At 36.7% G+C, this 19,276-nt stretch overlaps 4 protein-coding genes across 4 annotated transcripts; 2 read left to right on the top strand and 2 right to left on the bottom strand.

Moving 5' to 3' along the window:
* Positions 1-762: 762 nt before the first annotated feature.
* On the top strand, positions 763-1,605 carry LOC149487090 (uncharacterized). Its single transcript, XM_089697355.1, has one exon. The coding sequence runs from the start codon at positions 763-765 to the stop codon at positions 1,603-1,605; it is 843 nt and encodes a 280-aa protein (XP_089553481.1).
* Positions 1,606-11,215: 9,610 nt separating this feature from the next.
* On the top strand, positions 11,216-13,262 carry Taf8 (TBP-associated factor 8). Its single transcript, XM_089697331.1, has 6 exons — positions 11,216-11,492; positions 11,585-11,683; positions 11,969-12,156; positions 12,259-12,409; positions 12,696-12,830; positions 13,083-13,262. Exons 1-6 carry the CDS (start codon positions 11,345-11,347, stop codon positions 13,199-13,201), a joined length of 840 nt encoding a protein of 279 aa, XP_089553457.1. The 5' UTR covers positions 11,216-11,344; the 3' UTR covers positions 13,202-13,262.
* A 5-nt stretch (positions 13,263-13,267) lies between these two features.
* Positions 13,268-15,657, bottom strand: LOC149487088 (uncharacterized). The gene has a single exon (XM_089697330.1). It carries the CDS (start codon positions 15,479-15,481, stop codon positions 14,093-14,095), a length of 1,389 nt encoding a protein of 462 aa, XP_089553456.1. The 5' UTR covers positions 15,482-15,657; the 3' UTR covers positions 13,268-14,092.
* A 1,623-nt stretch (positions 15,658-17,280) lies between these two features.
* Positions 17,281-18,905, bottom strand: Prosbeta4 (Proteasome beta4 subunit). The gene is made up of 4 exons (XM_089697325.1): positions 18,675-18,905; positions 18,395-18,588; positions 17,954-18,116; positions 17,281-17,463 (listed from the first exon to the last, which is right to left on the bottom strand). The coding sequence occupies exons 1-4, from the start codon at positions 18,778-18,780 to the stop codon at positions 17,309-17,311; spliced, it is 618 nt and encodes a 205-aa protein (XP_089553451.1). The 5' UTR covers positions 18,781-18,905; the 3' UTR covers positions 17,281-17,308.
* Positions 18,906-19,276: the final 371 nt, after the last annotated feature.

The following is a 19,276-nucleotide window of genomic DNA, read 5'->3' as shown; positions in this document are numbered from 1 at the left end:
TCTTGGTTCCAACATTGAACCGGAGGGACGTAGTTAATTAAGTTAGAGATAATTTAAATGTAATTTTTTTATTACAATAAATTATTATTAAGTAAATTTCGTTTTTTTTTTGCGCCTTCGCGGGTTGGTCAATATAATTAAAGTGTGTATCTGTTAATTTACGAAAATAAACATTATTTTATTTATTTTATTTTATAAAAAATAATAAACAATCGAGTTTTCATCTGCATTATCATTACATACACATTTTCATATGGGATTATGATAATGATATATACATATTATATTGTAGGTAACTCATTAGGTTACACATATACATATTATATACATACATATACATACATATTATAATATATTTACATATTATATTATATTAACATTTTATCATTACAAGCGATGCGTACAAGCAATAAATTATCGATAGTTAACCTTATTAAATTATCGATAATGTTTTATCGAACGATGTCCTCCCTAGGGCCGAGGAGTACCGTTAGGTCGCGATAAGCTTCGCCCAATCGTACGATGCGGGGCCGCGCGCGGGGGGCGCATCACGTTGCGCGAGCGCAGGCCGGCCGCAGAGAGGCAGTCGTGTTCTGACCTCGACGCGGAGCGCATGTCGCTTGATCTCGTAATTTATTGTAAACGTAATTACAAATATATACGTCTTCCTCTATTCTTCGTGTCATTATTTCAATCATCAGTCTTCAGCACTTACCTTACCACTTACCTACTCCACACTGGTGACCCCGTGAAGAACACATCATGACGGAAAAAACACATACGATGGAGTCGTCTAGTGAGGGGAAAGTGTCGATAGATTCCGACAACGAGGTGTACAAGATGAGCGTGCGTATCCCACCATTTTGGCCAGAAGAGCCGGAGATTTGGTTTGCCCAGGTGGAGGGACAGTTCGCAATCAATAGAATAACGAGTGACCAAACAAAGTTCAATCATGTCATCAACCAACTCGATAATAAATACTCCAAAGAAGTAAAGGACATTATTATACATCCTCCTGAGGAGAACAAATACGAGACACTAAAAGCGACGCTCATCAAACGCCTGACTGAGTCCAATGAGAAGAAGTTGAAGCAACTCCTGATGCACGAGGAGCTTGGAGACAGGAAGCCCTCCCGATTCCTTCGACACCTACAGAGCTTGGCAGGATCCGATGTCCCGAACGACTTCCTAAAAACCATTTGGATCAGCCGTCTCCCCTATGGCACGCAGACTGTCTTGGCGGGTCAACCAGGGACGGCTAAACTGGAAGATCTCGCCGATTTAGCGGACCGGGTCTACGACCTGGCGACTTCAAATCCTGGCGTCGCCTCCGTGAGCCAGGATAGCGCCGGCTCCGCTCTCAGCGACCTGACGCGTGAGGTGGCCGAACTCCGGAGACAACTACAGAAGCTGGGGTCGGAGAGAAGTGGAAGATCGAGATCCAGGACTGCTCGCCCGCGACGCCAGTCAGCTTCTAGGCAACGATCGCAGTCCCAGTACCGAAAGTACCCACTTTGCTGGTACCACGGCAAATTTGGAGACAGGGCCAGTAAATGCATTCGCCCCTGTGACTTCAAGGCGGAAAACTCCATGGGCGGTCGATAATGGCGACTGACGATTGCCCATCCTCTACTGGTCGCCTCTTCGTCACCGACCGATCCTCGAAGACGCAGTTTCTGGTCGACACTGGTAGCGACCTCTGTGTCTTCCCACGCTCGGTGCTGCGAGATCGTCGTGCTCCAACAGGGTTTCAACTGTGCGCCGCCAACGGGTCCAATATCTCAACATACGGTTACATCCATTTAAATTTAGATTTTGGCTTACGCAGAAGCTTTACTTGGCGTTTCGTAGTAGCAGATGTATCAAAACCTATCATAGGCGTAGATTTTTTGAACTTTTATAATCTTATGGTAGATTGTAGACATAAGCGCTTAGTTGATAATACTACTTCTGTAACTGCTGTAGCTAGCCTCGTAGCTGATTGTAATACTAGCCTTTATTCTGTCAAAGTTGTAACTGGCGATACTCCTTACCATAAAATTCTTACCGAGTTCCCAGAGATCACTCGACCAGCTGGTACGCATCGCACAGTACTCCACAACACCACACATCACATACTCACGACACCAGGGCCTCCAGTTTCCTCATCACCCCGCCGTCTGGCGCCTGATAAATTAAAAATTGCTCAGCAGGAATTTCAGTCCATGCTCGCCAGCGGGATTGCCAGACCTTCGAAAAGTCCATGGTCCTCTCCGCTTCACCTAGCGTGTAAGAAGGACAACGGTTGGCGGCCGTGCGGCGATTACCGCATGTTGAACGCCCGCACTGTGCCCGACAGGTACCCAATTCGGCATATTCACGATTTTGCCCATTCTATAGCAGGTTGCAAAATCTTTAGCACCCTTGATTTGGTCAAAGCCTATCATCAGATACCTGTCAGTGCAGAGGATATTCCCAAGACGGCAATCACCACACCGTTTGGATTATTTGAATTCCCTTTCATGACCTTTGGCCTTCGAAATGCGGGCCAAACCTTCCAGAGGTTTGTGGACGAAATGACCAGAGGACTAGATTTCGTGTACTGCTATCTCGACGATTTTTTAGTGTTTTCGCGCGACGCCAAGCAGCATGAAGAGCACCTCCGGATCATCTTTGGTAGGCTGAGGGACTACGGCATGGTGATAAACACGTCGAAGTGTGTTTTCGGGGCCAAGGAGGTAACATTTTTAGGTTATAGCATCTCCGAACGAGGCTCCCGACCACTCGACGTCAAAGTCCAGGCGATTAAGGACTTCCCTGCACCCACCAACGTGCGGCAACTAAGGGCATTTTTGGGCATGCTTAATTTTTATAGGAGATTTCTTCCTCACGCTGCTGAAGTTCAAGCCCCATTGCACGCGTTGTTGACTGGTTCAGTAAAAGGATCACACCCTATCCAGCTCACCAGGGAGACCCTAGCTGCTTTCGAAGCTTGTAAGGAGAGCTTGACTAACGCCGCTCTTCTAGCACACCCAGACTGCTCTGCTAAGCTCGCCCTGGTGACTGATGCGTCAGACAAGGCGATCGGTGCAGTTCTTCAACAATTTAAGGACAACTCGTGGGAGCCGTTAGCTTTTTTCTCACGAAAGTTAAGCCCTTCTCAGGTAAAGTACTCACCTTATGACAGGGAACTACTTGCCATTTATGAAGCGGTAAAACACTTCCGGCATATGCTCGAGGCCCGACACTTCATAGTCTATACTGATCATAAGCCGATCAGTTTTGCATTCCATGAAAGGAAGAAAAACTGTTCACCCAGGCAGTATAGACATTTAGACTTCATTTCCCAGTTCACAACTGATATACGACATATAGCGGGTAAGGATAATGTCGTTGCTGATACCCTGTCGCGGATCGAGGAACTGGGAGCGCCTGTCGACACCGAGACTTTAGCCAAGGCCCAGGCTGCGGACAACGAGCTTTCTAAGTTACTAGAAGAGGGTTCATCATTGCGCCTGGAGAAACTACACATACCTGGAAGTCGTATAGCTCTGTACTGCGACGTAAGTACGCCGGCTTCCAGACCATATGTACCCAAATTTTTCAGGAAGCAGGTCTTCGACAGCCTGCACTCACTCAGCCACCCTGGCGCTAATGCATCGGCTAAATTAGTTGCTGAGCGATTCGTATGGCCAGGAGTGCGCAAGGACTGCAGAGAGTTTGCACGAGCCTGCATCCCATGTCAACGTGTGTACGATTACCTAATCGTACAGACAATAGGTACATGTTCCCGGAATGCAATGCGTCGATGGTGCATATTTTATTATATTGTATTAATTATTATTTTAAGTTTTAACACACAGTTCAGTTCGCATTCGGACTCCGTACCGGGCGGAGCTTCACCATCTCATCCCAATATAGTTAAAAATAAATATATATCTCAATCTCAATCTCAATCTCATATCTTATCTTTTACCCCATCTTACATTGGTCCTTCGAGCAAACGGTGAATTGCGGGACCGGGACAAAAAGTGTGCATAAAGTTTGTGCTGTGTTTGTGTGCGTGGTTCTGGTTTCCGTGATCACATCGCGACCTCGGTGCTTTTGGAAGGCACCACACATATCTCCACATCTCTACCCTGGTGTCTTGGGGGGACACCACACCTCAACCTCGGTGCTTTAGGAAGGCACCACACATCTTCATATCTCAACATTGGTGCCCTGGAAAGGCATCGCATCTCTACACATCGACGGAATAATTCACATCTCGGCGCGGCGTAAGCGTAACTTGAAGCTAGCCAAGTAAGGTTTTGTTATTTTATCTCTTATTGTCAAACATGTCGATGGAGGATATTTTAGCTACCCAAGAGCAATTAATAGATGCATTGGAAAAGCTACACATAAACTTTAAAAAGGATGGAGCGGAGCGAAAGACTCCCGATTATATACGACGAAGACTAGAAACGCTAGAACAATATTTTGTAGACTTCCACAACAACCATATGATACTTCTATCTTTTAACGATCACTCTCATGAGTATTTTGCATTCAATAGATATGATCAAATTAAGAAAAAATACAATAACATAAAGACAGCCTTGCAAAATTATAAATCTTTAGAAAACCCTGAATTACAACCTCCAACCTTTCAAACCCCGTCAACCTCTCAGGAATATCAAGAAAAACCTCCCAACAATATCTCCAATATGAATAAAACGGAAGAGCTTATGAAAAAACAAACAACTAATTTTAAGGCTTTTTTGAGAACTGTTTCAAACATAAATCTTGATCTTATATCGGAAAAGTGGGAATTTGAGGATATCCTAAAGTCCTTGCAAATCCGCTGGTCGGCAATTGATACCTTGCATTGGGAATTAGAAAACGAATTGAGCGGAACGAACACAGAATATGAAGAACAATTTACTAATTATGAAAAACATTACTATAAATTAAAAACAGATATTAATAAAAAGATGTATTCTCTATCTCATATAGAAAAATCAACCCCAAAAGTAGAGCTGCCTACATTCGAAGGAAATTACATGCAATGGGTTTCCTTTAAAGATCTATTTACGGAAACTATTCACAATAATCCATCACTGTCTAATGCACAAAAGTTACAGTTTCTTAAGAGTAAAGTTAAGGGCGAGCCTGAAAAAATGATACAACATCTCCAAATCAGCTCCGACAATTATCTCATATCTTGGAATATCCTCAGTCATCGTTACGATAATAAGCGATTAATCTTTACATCTCATCTTAATAATCTCTTAAATATCCCTAATATTCAATATCAGTCGTATCAACATATTAAACGGATTCATGATGTAACATATGAGAGCATTAATGCAATTGAAAACCTTGGAATTAACGTGTCATCTTGGGACCCTTTTCTTGTTTGTATATTATCTCAAAAGTTAGACACAGAAACATACAATGATTATATGCAATCTTTAAAGTCGCCCAGAGAAATACCTGTATTGCAAGACTTTTTACAGTATTTAGAAACCAAGTTTATGACGCTAGAGACCTCACGAAAAAAGCATGAAAGCTACACTACAAAAGCATTTAATCAACCATCAAATCAGCATACACATTTAAGAAACTATAATAATCAATCATCCTGTTCTAAAAGTTATGATAATAAATTTAAACAGAGTTTTAATAATCCATATTTTACAAATCATGCTATTTCACAAAGAACGTATTCCAGTAATATTATAACAAATGTAAAACGCAAGCGGTGTCCGATGTGCAATTCTAGCGAACATCGCCTTTATACATGTCCGACGTTATTACAAATGCATCCTTATGAGCGAAGAAAAACGGTTGAAAACATGAAACTTTGCCTCAACTGCCTACATTACCACAAAGGAATGAAATGCTTTTCACAGATATTGTGTAAGCAATGTAATAAAAATCATAATACCCTTTTACATGAATGTTTCGCGTCACAGAATATGACACCGGAAGCCTCACGTTCAAGGTTACACGGGGCTCATTCGAAATCTTTACGCCAGCAACAAGAAAATATGAACACATTAGTATCCCTTCCATGTGACCCCAGTGAAATACCTATTACCCGCTACTGCAATTATCAAGGTATCAGATGGATCTCACCTTAACACGAGAGCGCTTCTACAGCAGTGCTCACAAATCTCAACTTTAAAAAATACCCCGTAAAAATGAATATATCAATGTAATCTTAATTTAAATAGCAACATCCAGCAGTTATGGGAAATGAAGGATGTACCTTACTCTAAATCTTACTTTAAATCTATCTCAGGAAGACCTTTAAAAGAAAATTTCGAAGAAAAATTAGGTGCATCAAAATCTTAAATGTATCGCCTAATTTATGTAATCAGAAAACAAATAAATGAAACAACCTCAATTAGCACGCGAGTATAAGCTATTCATATTGGAATACAAAGAACTCGGACATATGATACCCTGTGTGTCGCACGCCGACTTAAGGCCCAGCGGCCACCTACCGCGCACCTTACGCGCGGAGTCATCAACTACAACCTTGCGAGTTGTGTTCGAAGCATCCTCGAAAACTTTAAATGAATTATTAACCTTTAATGATCTCATGTATAGAGCGCCTAATCTGCAACAAGACCTTCAAATCCTAATTGTTAGATGGCGCCAAGTTAAGTACGGGTTTACGGCGGAATTGATCTCAAATCCTACAAAGCGACAATTTTTGTCCGAAATATCGAAAATCTTTGATCCCTTTACAAGATGAGATTACATAATAAAATAATGTGATGATTATAATTATCTTACTATGAAACGATCTATGTATTTTAAGCTATCACTGTTATCTACAAATATAAATACTATTAATGAATCTACCGACTATGATAAGGAAGAAATGAATACCTCGAAAACAAAGAATTCATATCTCAAAACAATATGTCCCATCATAAGAGAACATTTAAACACAATGCGACGCTATAATATTACAGCTTGAGCACGAGTTCGGCGAATTGGAATATTATAATAACATTTAATTTATTAGTGATTCATTTGATATGTGGTTTAATCGACAGAGTAGGCTACGTTGCTAAAACAAAAGCGGGTTTGTTAAGCGTTATGGAGGGTTGTACTATTAAAACTAAAGATTTTCAAGTCTTTTCTCGTAAAAAGCTGTCGAGCAATATAAATACCACTTCCAAGTTTGTGGCAATAGAAATTGCTCCAATAAATCATCTTATAAATATATCGATCTCCAAATTAACTGGTTGTTTGTGGAAATAATAACGTTTTGGAAACAATTGCTTCGTCAACAAGCTTCAGCAGAGCCGGCGGTGGAGGCTGCGACCAGTGTCGCGGTCCCCGCCCGGCCACCTCCAACCCCAGTGAAAAGTGATTATGTGATAAGTGTTAGTGAAATAGTGAGTGTGATGTGCGCGTAAATAAACATGACCAAATCTTTCGAGTGTTTTCGCTTCCCAACTTAAGTGAATCTCTGTAACGCTATTATAAAAAACAATTGTAACATAATCTTGTAACCCTATCGTAAAGAACAAATGTATCTTAATCTTATAATTATTGTATCTTCATCTTGTAATCATAACTAACACAATCATTTAGTAAATAGACACAAAATTGTAATATCACCTTGTTAGTTTTAAGTTCATCTTTCATCAAGTTACTAACCTTCACCTTTTTCTCCCCCGGGAACATGTACGATTACCTAATCGTACAGACAATAGGTACATGTTCCCGGAATGCAATGCGTCGATGGTGCATATTTTATTATATTGTATTAATTATTATTTTAAGTTTTAACACACAGTTCAGTTCGCATTCGGACTCCGTACCGGGCGGAGCTTCACCATCTCATCCCAATATAGTTAAAAATAAATATATATCTCAATCTCAATCTCAATCTCATATCTTATCTTTTACCCCATCTTACAACGTGCCAAGGTAACACGCCACGTGACTGCTCCATTAGGTACGTTCAATTTACCCAGGACACGGTTTAAACACATCCACATTGACCTTGTGGGACCCCTTCCTCCCTCCAATGGTTACCGGTATTGTCTGACGGCGGTAGACAGGTTTACTCGTTGGCCAGAAGCAATACCGATCGAGGACATCACAGCGGAGACAGTTGCCAAAGCCTTGCTCTCGGGCTGGATAGCTCGATTCGGCTGCCCTACAAATATTACAACCGACCGCGGTCGTCAGTTCGAGTCGGCGCTATTCCAAAGTTTGTCCAAGATAGCCGCATTCGAACATAAGCATACAACTGCTTACCATCCAGCATGCAACGGGCTGGTGGAACGTTTCCATCGACAACTCAAAGCCGCTGTCGTATGTCATGGGAATGAGGGATGGACCGAGTCTTTACCATGGGTGCTGTTAGGCATTCGAACAGCAATCAAAGAAGATCTCCAGTCTTCATCGGCTGAGCTGGTATACGGCGAACCTCTGAGGTTACCGGGTGAATTTTTTAACCCCATCACAGTAGGTACTACCGATACTTCTGATTTCATAGCTCGCATCAGAAATTTTGCCAGACAGCTGCAGCCAACACCAACAACTCGCCATGGTAAGCCGAATACCTTCGTTTATAAGGATCTCGCCACTTGTGATCACGTTTTCCTCCGTGAAGACGCATCACGTGGTTCTCTAACACCGGCTTATTCAGGTCCACATAAAGTTTTATCAAGGGGAAGTAAAGTTTTTAAGATATTGTTAAAGAACAACGAGGTCACAGTATCGATAGACCGTATTAAACCGGCCTTCATACTGTCTGACCATAAAGAAGAACCTCCGCCAGTTATACCCAAAGAGTATGTCACTCGTTCTGGGCGCCGGGTAAGATTTACTGATTTTTATCGCCCTTGACGGTCTCTGGAGGGGGGTGGTGTAGGTAACTCATTAGGTTACACATATACATATTATATACATACATATACATACATATTATAATATATTTACATATTATATTATATTAACATTTTATCATTACAAGCGATGCGTACAAGCAATAAATTATCGATAGTTAACCTTATTAAATTATCGATAATGTTTTATCGAACGATGTCCTCCCTAGGGCCGAGGAGTACCGTTAGGTCGCGATAAGCTTCGCCCAATCGTACGATGCGGGGCCGCGCGCGGGGGGCGCATCACGTTGCGCGAGCGCAGGCCGGCCGCAGAGAGGCAGTCGTGTTCTGACCTCGACGCGGAGCGCATGTCGCTTGATCTCGTAATTTATTGTAAACGTAATTACAAATATATACGTCTTCCTCTATTCTTCGTGTCATTATTTCAATCATCAGTCTTCAGCACTTACCTTACCACTTACCTACTCCACAATATGATATTATATAGGTATGTGTAAATACATAATATGTATTACCCATCTAAAAGTAATATGTTTATTATATACTAGCTGCGCTCCGCGGTTTCACCCGCGTGTCTCCACTCCTGTTGGTCTTAGTGTTACGGTACAATATTGCCTTCCTCGATCAATGGGCTATCTAACACTGAAAGAATTTTTCAAATCGGAATCAAAGTAGTTCCTGCGAATATCTCTTCCCTACTCACCTTCACCCCGTCCCGCACTACGCCTCCTCATTGAATTATACAGTATGTATACCTACTATTTTCTGTAGATTGACACTTTTAAAAATTCGTTATATCTTTTGAATGGAATATCCAATTCTTTTCATTTAAAAAGTTTTTTGCTGGTATTGAAACAGTCTATAATAAAACATCATTTAATGGGAAGGATTAATATATGTGTATGGATAACATGGTTTGATTACTGTCGGCACTTCTATTTACTTTGAAAACGTAAAAAAGTTGTTGTAGTAACATAACTACTGAAGATGGACATATGGTATCGCGGACTTTCTTGTAGATATTAATCCATTCTATAATACCGTAGAACATTTTTTTGTTCTATCTTCAATAGATTCCGCAGCGCACGCGATGACAGAAGTTTTAATGAGGATTTTTTTACACCTTGGGTTACATTATTGCATTTTTGGTAAGGATCTCTAATTTTTTTGAAAATGCAATATAGCCTATGTTGCTCAGTAAAGATGCAGCTTTCTAATGGTGAAAGAATTTTTGAAATCGGTCCAGTAGTTTTTGCGTGAAAACCATACATACATACATACATACTTACAAACTTTTCCTCTTTATAATATTAGTATAGATAGACATGTAAGTATGTACCTACATAATACCATTATGTGGATATCTCATTATTATCCACTTATGTGAATAATGATATTGAGAGATTTGTATCTTACAAATTGTGGGGTAAATTTTCCCTCATACGGTAACCCTAAATATTGTGACGTAATCTTTTCTATCCCTTTCTGCGACACGCATTGCCGGTGTCTATTGGATTCTCCGTCTACGGTACTCGCAGTACTTTGATCACGTGATCAGTCCACAGAGCAAGTAATATGATCAGTCAAAACCACTCGAGTGCCTAACGTCTTATAAACGCTACAGTATAATCAGAAAATTTTCAAGTTCTGTAATTAGTTTGGATTAATAAATAAAACAATGGAAGAATTGCAAAAATTAACTTTATTAGACTGTATTGAAAATGTTCAATACGAGAATGAAAAGTTTTTAAAGTTCTTTTTTATTCTTTTTAAAGTGAAACTTTTATTACATTGTCTCAAACTTTTTGGTCTGTGTAGCGCATGTCGCGTGTATCGCGGCTACCGAGTAGGTATACCTACTCGGCAGCCGACCGTCACGCGACATGCGCTACACAAAGCAGTATTCGGAACCGTTCGAACAGTTTCACTTTTACCGTGGTTTCATAAAACCACACAACATTTTTTTATGAAAAAGTACTTACTTTTATTATATTATAAATTCAATTTACAATTAATATTAATTAAAATATTTTTAGTTGGACAGTACTCCAAAACAGTTTATTTTTATGTTCTAGAAAACTTTAATACACTCATTTGAATGCTGCGTCAAAAAATGCGGCTGACAGTATACTGGATTGCGTTCCGTTTTAAATCGTAACCAGTATAACTGGCTATAAAGGAACGGCTTCACAGTATACTGAATTGACGTCACACCTTACAGTGGTCGCAGTGCATAACGGAATACACCCTGAATTTGCCTATAATAGTATTTGTATGGCAAATACATCATTGCAAATAAAAAAAATCATAAGTGTCAAAGTCAATGTCTATTGTCATTTGTCTGCTGTCGCCTGTCGGCTGTCAGCGGTCACACAACAATTCGTATTTGGGATTTTGGGACCAGCAAGCTATAAATTCGTGAACACTTGTAAAATAGCATAAATTATTGATTTAATTATATGTGATAAGTTATAATTAACATCAGTAAAATAAAACAGCGAAATATGGCTGAGACTACAGAGAAAGTGGAAAGTAATTGTGATGCACGTCGTAGGATTCTCAACATAGCTGTATCAACTGTTCTATTAGAAACTGGCTTTGAATCCGCGGATAAAATGAGTTTGGAAACATTAACAGAGATGCTACAAGCATGTAAGCAACATATTTTGTTATTAACTAGTACTTACAAATGTTTCAAGACCTGTTTTATATAAGTATTATTATTTTTGTTCTATTAATTTCAGTTTTCACTGAAGTTGGAAATTCTGCCCGAGGCTACTGTGAACTTTCGGGTCGAGTAGAGCCCGTTTTAGGAGATATTATGATGGCTCTTATAAATATGGGTAAGATTAATTACACATTACGAAAATATTACCTTATGTACTGTTTATTCATACCATAACCCATATCATTCCCCTATAACAATTAGATTAACTTTGGTTTTTAAAATGTAATGCTTTTCTATTAATCTTGAATCTTCGTTAAAATAAAGACAAATTATACAGACAGAAATCACTAAAATAATTGATTTTAGTAACATAGAAGTGGTTTAAAAAAATTCATCTTTTATTGTATACTTTACTATCCCAATCTTTTTAATCTAAATTTATTCTTAATCTATATATTAGGTATCAATCTACAAGGATTAGAACAATATGCAGCTCGGCCGAACAGACATGTGATCCAGCCTCCTCAGCAGGCACCAGTTCCTAGGACACCTGCGATGCTCTCAGCGGGATCAAAAGCTAAACCCTCGCCACATATACCATTCCATTTACCACCTCTACCAGACCCACATGCTTATATAAGGACTCCGGTAAGTACATAACTAAAAAAAATGTTGTTAATGATTTTAAATATTTTTAAGTTACTATTCATTAAAGTGATAACTATTTTATTTATTTTTTATTTGTTATAGACACATAAACAACCTGTAACAGAATATGAAGCTATAAGAGAGAAAGCTGCCACACAAAAGAGAGATATAGAAAAAGCATTGACTAAGTTTTTATCAAAAACAAGTGAAACACACAATTTATTCAATACTGAAGATAATCAGGTTTATCCTTGTAAGTAGATGTTTATGTGCTAATCTACCTCCTGATATAAAAAAAAAACATATTTTTTGAATTTTGAAACTTTAATTTGAATTGAAAAGATTTTATAGAAGCATAGTATGAAATTCCCAATGCCATTTTAAACCACATTTTAACCACACACAAACACACAAACCACATTTTAAACCAACAAAGTAATTTTATTTTATTTAATAACACACTCCTCTATTTTTAGAAGAAAAAAATGTCATGCTAATCATTTAATTGTGTAAATAAAAGATTTATTTTAAATTTTCAGTGATAGCATGTAAGCCAACATTCCCTGCATATTTACCATGCCTGTTACCAACCGATCAAGTATTTGATTTTGATGAATTGGAATATCACTTCCAAGTTGCAAATCGAACTGAAGACATGCCAGCTGATAAGAAAGGTATTTTTTAAACGCTTTTAGCTTTACATGTATGTTTGTATGTGACGCACCAAGGTAACTTGGGATTGGTAACAATACAATAATTTCATGAGTTTACACATGTTTTTTTAGTTTTCTTATTATATTATTATGCTGTTTCTCTAGTGTCCAATTGTACTGTTTAATTTCAATTATTTTTAACATACACCATTTCAAATTAAAGCTTGCACAATCTAATACATTATATCAAATTATTATTATTCTATTTTTCAGACCAATCTGATAATGAAGGTGAAAATGGAGGGGACAATGAAAACGCAAATAATTCCCAATCAGAAAATCCTGATACCACTGGCATTTCAAGTCCAGATAGAAATAAATCTGGAGGTTAATTTGACTATTATTTTTAGATTAAGGTTAAATATAATGTTAAGACAAATCCAATATATTTTAGATCTATTCCCGATTCATCCGGATAAATTTGATTAAATATTGAAATACCTATGATATTTTCCCCATTCATCCGAAGAGTAAATGGTATGTCCGATTCATCCGAGAGTTTTAAAGATAGTTATTAATAAAAAAAGTGATGGAGGGTTGACAAATAAAACAAATATTTTAATTATGTAAATATATATTATTTCTTTGTAAAACTTTAAATAGTAAGATGTAACATATAATATAACACCAGTAATACAGTACCATAAAAATCAACTTTAGGACTTATCTATTATTCTTCCTGTATAGGTTTGATACATATAAATCTGGATATACAACTATTTGTTAATTCTTTTTTAAGCTGTAAACAGTAACAAATACAATATTTAAATTACTACATTAGTAATAAAGTGTTACAAAATCAACTTTAATGCCTATTGCCCTTTTTGTAAGTATAGGTTTGATACATACAGATTTGGATAATAATATTTTTTAACTAATACACTCAAAAATCAACTTTAGGACTTATCTATTATTCTTCCTGCATAGGTTTGATACATATAAATCTGGATATACAACTATTTGTTAATTCTTTTTTAAGCTGTAAACAGTAACAAATACAATATTTAAATTACTACATTAGTAATAAAGTGTTACAAAATCAACTTTAATGCCTATTACCCTTTTTGTATAGGTTTGATACATACAGATTTGGATAATAATATTTTTTAAGTAATACACACAAAAATCAACTTTAGGACTTATCTATTATTCTTCCTGTATAGGTTTGATACATATAAATCGAAAGCCTATGATGTATAAATTTCAGACTTTAATATTAATAACTACGTTAAGTTGCAAATTTTTTCTAAGCAATGACCCAAGGTAATTTCACAGTTTTGATGCTGCGTAATTATATGAGCGAGACGTTTATCAAAATCTATGACATTTTTGTTTCTATATGAAATTGGAATACCCTGTTCAAATTGTTTTATTTTGAGATCAAATTCTTTTATATTTTTCAATAGGAGATCTAAAAATTTAATAAATGACGGTTTTGCATTCGATATTCCTTTATTTAACTTTGAATGCCACCCTTCTAAATGATTTGTGGTCCTGAATCTTTCACCGTAGAATGACCATTTTCCGAAAAAACTATATTCAATCCAGGCGTTCACAAAGTAGTCATTAAAAGCTAATATTTGCCCGTTATTGGAACAATCTTCCATTATATATAAATAACCATCACTGATTAAGTGTTGTGGCAGAAGTGATAAAGCGCCACAGATTGCAACGTGAGCTTTATGTACGGGATTTTTATTTAATTTTAATTCTTTTGCTTTTTTTCTTAGAGCACTTTTAAAATGAAAATAACAACCTACAATTTTACAATTAGGCATTATTTTTTGCATTGCGTTCATAGCTGCTGCCTCGTAATCAGATTGAAATTTTTTTGGATTCCAATCCGGCACTTGCGACTTTATTATTTGAAAAAGGATTTCATAAGTAGCCTGTTTCTTATTTAATAATAACGCGTATACCAGCGGGACAACGTTAGATGTTTCTTCGGAACTACCCAAATCTCCATGGATTGTGTAAAGTTGGTAGAAGGGCTTAGGACATATTTTAAACGTACCATCTGCAAAAATATGTTCAACTGTTGCTAGTAAGTGCTTCGCATTATGTGTTCCAAATACTATGATTCTGTTCCTTTGGTCTGTATAGTCAGCCAGCAATATTTTGTCTTTATATGCATCTGGGATTTCAACGGCAGAAGCAGTTTGAAATGTGGTTCTTTTCACTCCCAGTGCTTTATTTCTGGAATGGTATAAACTGTTCTTTATTGATGTAAACTTCGGTATTGTTGCTACTAGGTCGAGGCCAAAATCAGCGAGCGAAGACATCTCATTGTTGAATAACGTTGGTATTGGGTCTGATTTCGTTGCAGCTAATTTTCGGCATTGGTTCAGTTGTTTCTTTATTATGTTGGCAGCAAAATTTGGTTGGCATGTATGAGGATCATCACTCACAACTAGATTGTTTTTTGTGACTACACGTCCACGACATTTCCGAGTTTGCCACTTCACACAACACCAAACAGTTGTACCGTTTTTGTTTTCGCGTTTTTTGTTATGCTGATAGCCACCACGCAATAAAAGAAGTCCTCCTCGTTCTGATTGCTCAAAAACTAATTGAGTCTGACTGGAACTACTAGGTTCACAAGTAGAATCCATGATAAACTAATCCAAATCGTAGGCAAAACAACAAATCCGATCACGAGCAAGGGTCAAATGTTCAGAAAGTGATTACAGTAAGTGATAGTAGAGATGTTTCCTGATCGCGAGCGAAAAGTCAACTAAATTTTCATTTATGCAAAATATGTGACATAATTTTTAAAAAGAAGGGTGGTTTTGCGTTATGATGCCGACAAAAGCAAAGTTAAAAACTTTTTACATTGTCTTTTTTAAATTAACAATTACATTTAAATAACAATATTTTAACAAATACTAATCCATTCCGAAAACTCTCACCAGTGTTATCTATCCCATCATAAAACCCCTTTTATGCAATATAGAGCTCGTATTTTTAAATACCTACCTGACGCTCTGTAGCCCTTTTGTTCGGTTGCCGACTGCAAAATTCTCGTAATAAGAACAATTGGTTAGGCACACTTATTAACATTTTTTTGTTAATATATAATGGAAGAAGGGAAAAGGTATTATAAAAATATGGTATCTACCTATATATATATATATATATATATATATATATATATTTTTTTTTTTTACAGGTTGGTCGTGTCACCTGACCGACGACAAATAAAAGATTTTGAATATTAGAAGATATTATTTTTGTAGTAAGTAGGTAATGTTTTTCTTTTTAGTTTTTTTTTGGGCATTTTAGATAATGTAGGAATAGATTCGTACAGTTTATCTTATAAAAATAAATTTAAAAAAAACCGACTTCCAAAAGGTAAAAATAATAAACCTTCCCGACTTCTAACACGTACTTAGAAGTCGGACAGGTATATTCAATTCACTTTTTAGTGTTGTAAGAAGGGTACAACACGAAATTTCAAGCGAGAATTCGTTACGTATGTAGGTACTTCTTCTTCTTTTAAAAGTCGGTTAGTCTCTATCTACATTCGTATGCAAAGTTACAACACGATACGTGCAGTAGAAGTTAGTGTACATCGTCTCGCAAGTTCGAGAAATCGACCGATTGTCTCCGCCTGGAAACTACTGGATCGATTTCAAATATTCTTGAAATGGGCCCACTCGGAATATATTTCGGGTCGAATGTAAAAAGAATCACATCAATCGGTCAACGCGTTTGGGCGCTATCGATGTACAAACACACAAAAAAACACAACTCGGCAGTTGAGACCCTCCTCCTTTTTGGGAAGTCAGTTAAAAAGTGAAAAAATATTGTAAAAAAGTGAGTACTTGTATTTATACATACATATAATTTGTAATACCTAATACAGTATATTAAAAATATGAGTTAATATATTTTAAAATATTTTTTCTGCTATCTATACTTTTTCTTGTCTTATTTAAGGATATTTTCATGCCGGATGAAAAGGGAATATTTTTTCGGATGAATTGGTAATTATATAATTATAATTTGGATTTCGGATGAATCGGGAATATTTTTTCGGATGAATCGGGAACTAAAATAATTCGGATGAGTTTTGCGGATGAATCGGTAATAGATCATATTTTAAGACAATATTTTACACACTTTTATTTCTGTACCTGGATAGTTTAATAACAAATAATTTAATTTTTTGAACAGACATTTATGAATAACACCAGGCTGTTACAGATAATGACTTATGTGATAATTTGATTTTGTAGAGAGCTATATTTATTCTACAAGTACAGGAAAAAAAATTCTTGCCTAAATCAAAATTACTATAGAATATAGATGCAGTATGTACGGTGACCAATCAATATTTTTATTTAGTTTTTTCCTGCTAATTGCATTTTTTGAATACAGATCTGTGGGGTTACAAAATAAAACATCACTATATTGTTTATTTTTTAATCTTATAAAAATTATTGTAGAGATTTAGAATTAATAACAGGCAGGGCTTTCACTCCATCCTTATTAACAACTGTTACTTGGAAGTTGGGCAGACTGACAAACAGACGCCTGTGCACCTCTTGCACACACAATTTCAGTATGTTGTAAGCTTCTTCTTCTGTCAAATCTGAAGTAAAACAAAAAAGTTATTGGAAGTTATTGAACAACTAGCGGTCCGCCCCGGCTTCGCCCATGGTACATATTTACGTTTTCTCTACATAAGAACCATACTCTTACTTCAAGGAATATAATAAAAAAAGAATTATCGAAATCGGTTCAGCCATTCTCGAGTTATGCGCTTACCAACACTTTTTGCGATTCATTTTTATATTATAGATGATTGCGATATTATATTAGTGACCCAAATTGGCCAGTGTTTAATATAAATATGTAATGTGTATATAGCTTGTCTTCTAAACTGTGTATCTAAAAGTGCATACTTTAATCAACAGTATTGAGATCATATTTTATGGAATGTTATTTTCATAACACAACATTTTACCTGTACTGTTGTAGTGTAGTATTAATATAGTATCTTTAACAATACTCCATCATCATTCTTGATTCTAATAATAGTCATCACCGTAATTTTATTCTATTTGTGCATAAATTAATACCTTTCTTATGATGACGGTCCATGATACTCAAACTGAGAAAACCACCATAACCATGAGCAGCAAAAGGTACTTTAACACTTGATGCCAAATAGTCCATGAAATATAATTCTGGACCATTCTCCTTGTCATAACCTCCCATCAAAATATTTACAAAGTATGGTGTCTGAAAAATAAGAAATAAGAGTATTTATTATGTAGCACTTAATTAGTTTTACTTCTATAATAATCATAAAGTTATGAATTACAACTATGGTAATTGAAATTCAAATTTCAATGCAAATATTAAATTGAAATTTAGATATTATTATTTTGTATTTGATATTATTCCAAGAATACACTGTAAAACGGATCTAGTGTAACCGATTTAATGAACATATTATACAATATTGAATAACAAACGTGTTCTCTCACGGAACCAATATACAAAATCCATATACTTACACGACTTCTCAAGTATTCAGCCAAGTTCTGGCGAGTAAAGTTAGCCGCTGCTGATGGTCCCAGTTCATAACTGTTCCGCATTTTATAGAGCTGGATGTTCTTAGCTATGTACTCTGCGAACTGTGAGGTATCGCCAGAATCGCCGATCACTCCCATGACAAGTTTGTCCGATATTTTGTATATTTTATCCTCATCTATATAAATAAATCAGTTTACTACAAAATAGAACATTACCTTGCTATTCCATTTCATAAATTTAATAACGAATGTGCTAACTCACCGTCTTTCATGACCATAATACTGTGGCTGTTGGTCTGATCAGCAGCTATCATAACAAAGTCATTGCATTGTATACCAAGAAGGCATTGTAATTGTATGTTCGACATTATTGAAATATTATTTTATAGTAAACGTAAATCAAAAGCCGCACCAGAATGCCAGAAACAAACAATCAAAACCTCCGCAACCTTTCCGCAACTCAGCGCTCGGCCAAAATTCAGATGTCAAATTGTCAAGTCATTTCAACATAGATAAAAAATTACACAGATTTATAAATCAAGCAAGTTGTGCGCAGAAAAATATTCGAGACGAGTCGAGTCGAGTCAGGTGGTTGTCAGCTGTCAAACCTTTTTTCCATATTTATTCATAATTAGGACGTGTTGTTCATCTTATATATAAAATTCTCGTGTCACAATGTTAGTCTGCATACTCCTCCGAAACGGGTGGACCGATTCTCATGAAATTTTCTGTGCATATCGGGTAAGTCTGAGAATCGGCCAACATCTATTTTTCATATGTACCACGGGCGAAGCCGGGGCGGGCCGCTAGTTTATTTATATATTTCCTAAAGAGGCTAATTTAAACGAGAAATGGATAAATGCA

Source organism: Colias philodice, chromosome 7, assembly GCF_061535455.1.
Source record: "Colias philodice isolate Cphi_HAF_F1 chromosome 7, ilColPhil1 Martin Lab GWU primary, whole genome shotgun sequence".
Lineage (NCBI taxonomy): Eukaryota > Metazoa > Arthropoda > Insecta > Lepidoptera > Pieridae > Colias > Colias philodice.
Note: the sequence above shows the minus strand (reverse complement) of the source record. Positions and strands in the feature narration are given on the sequence as shown.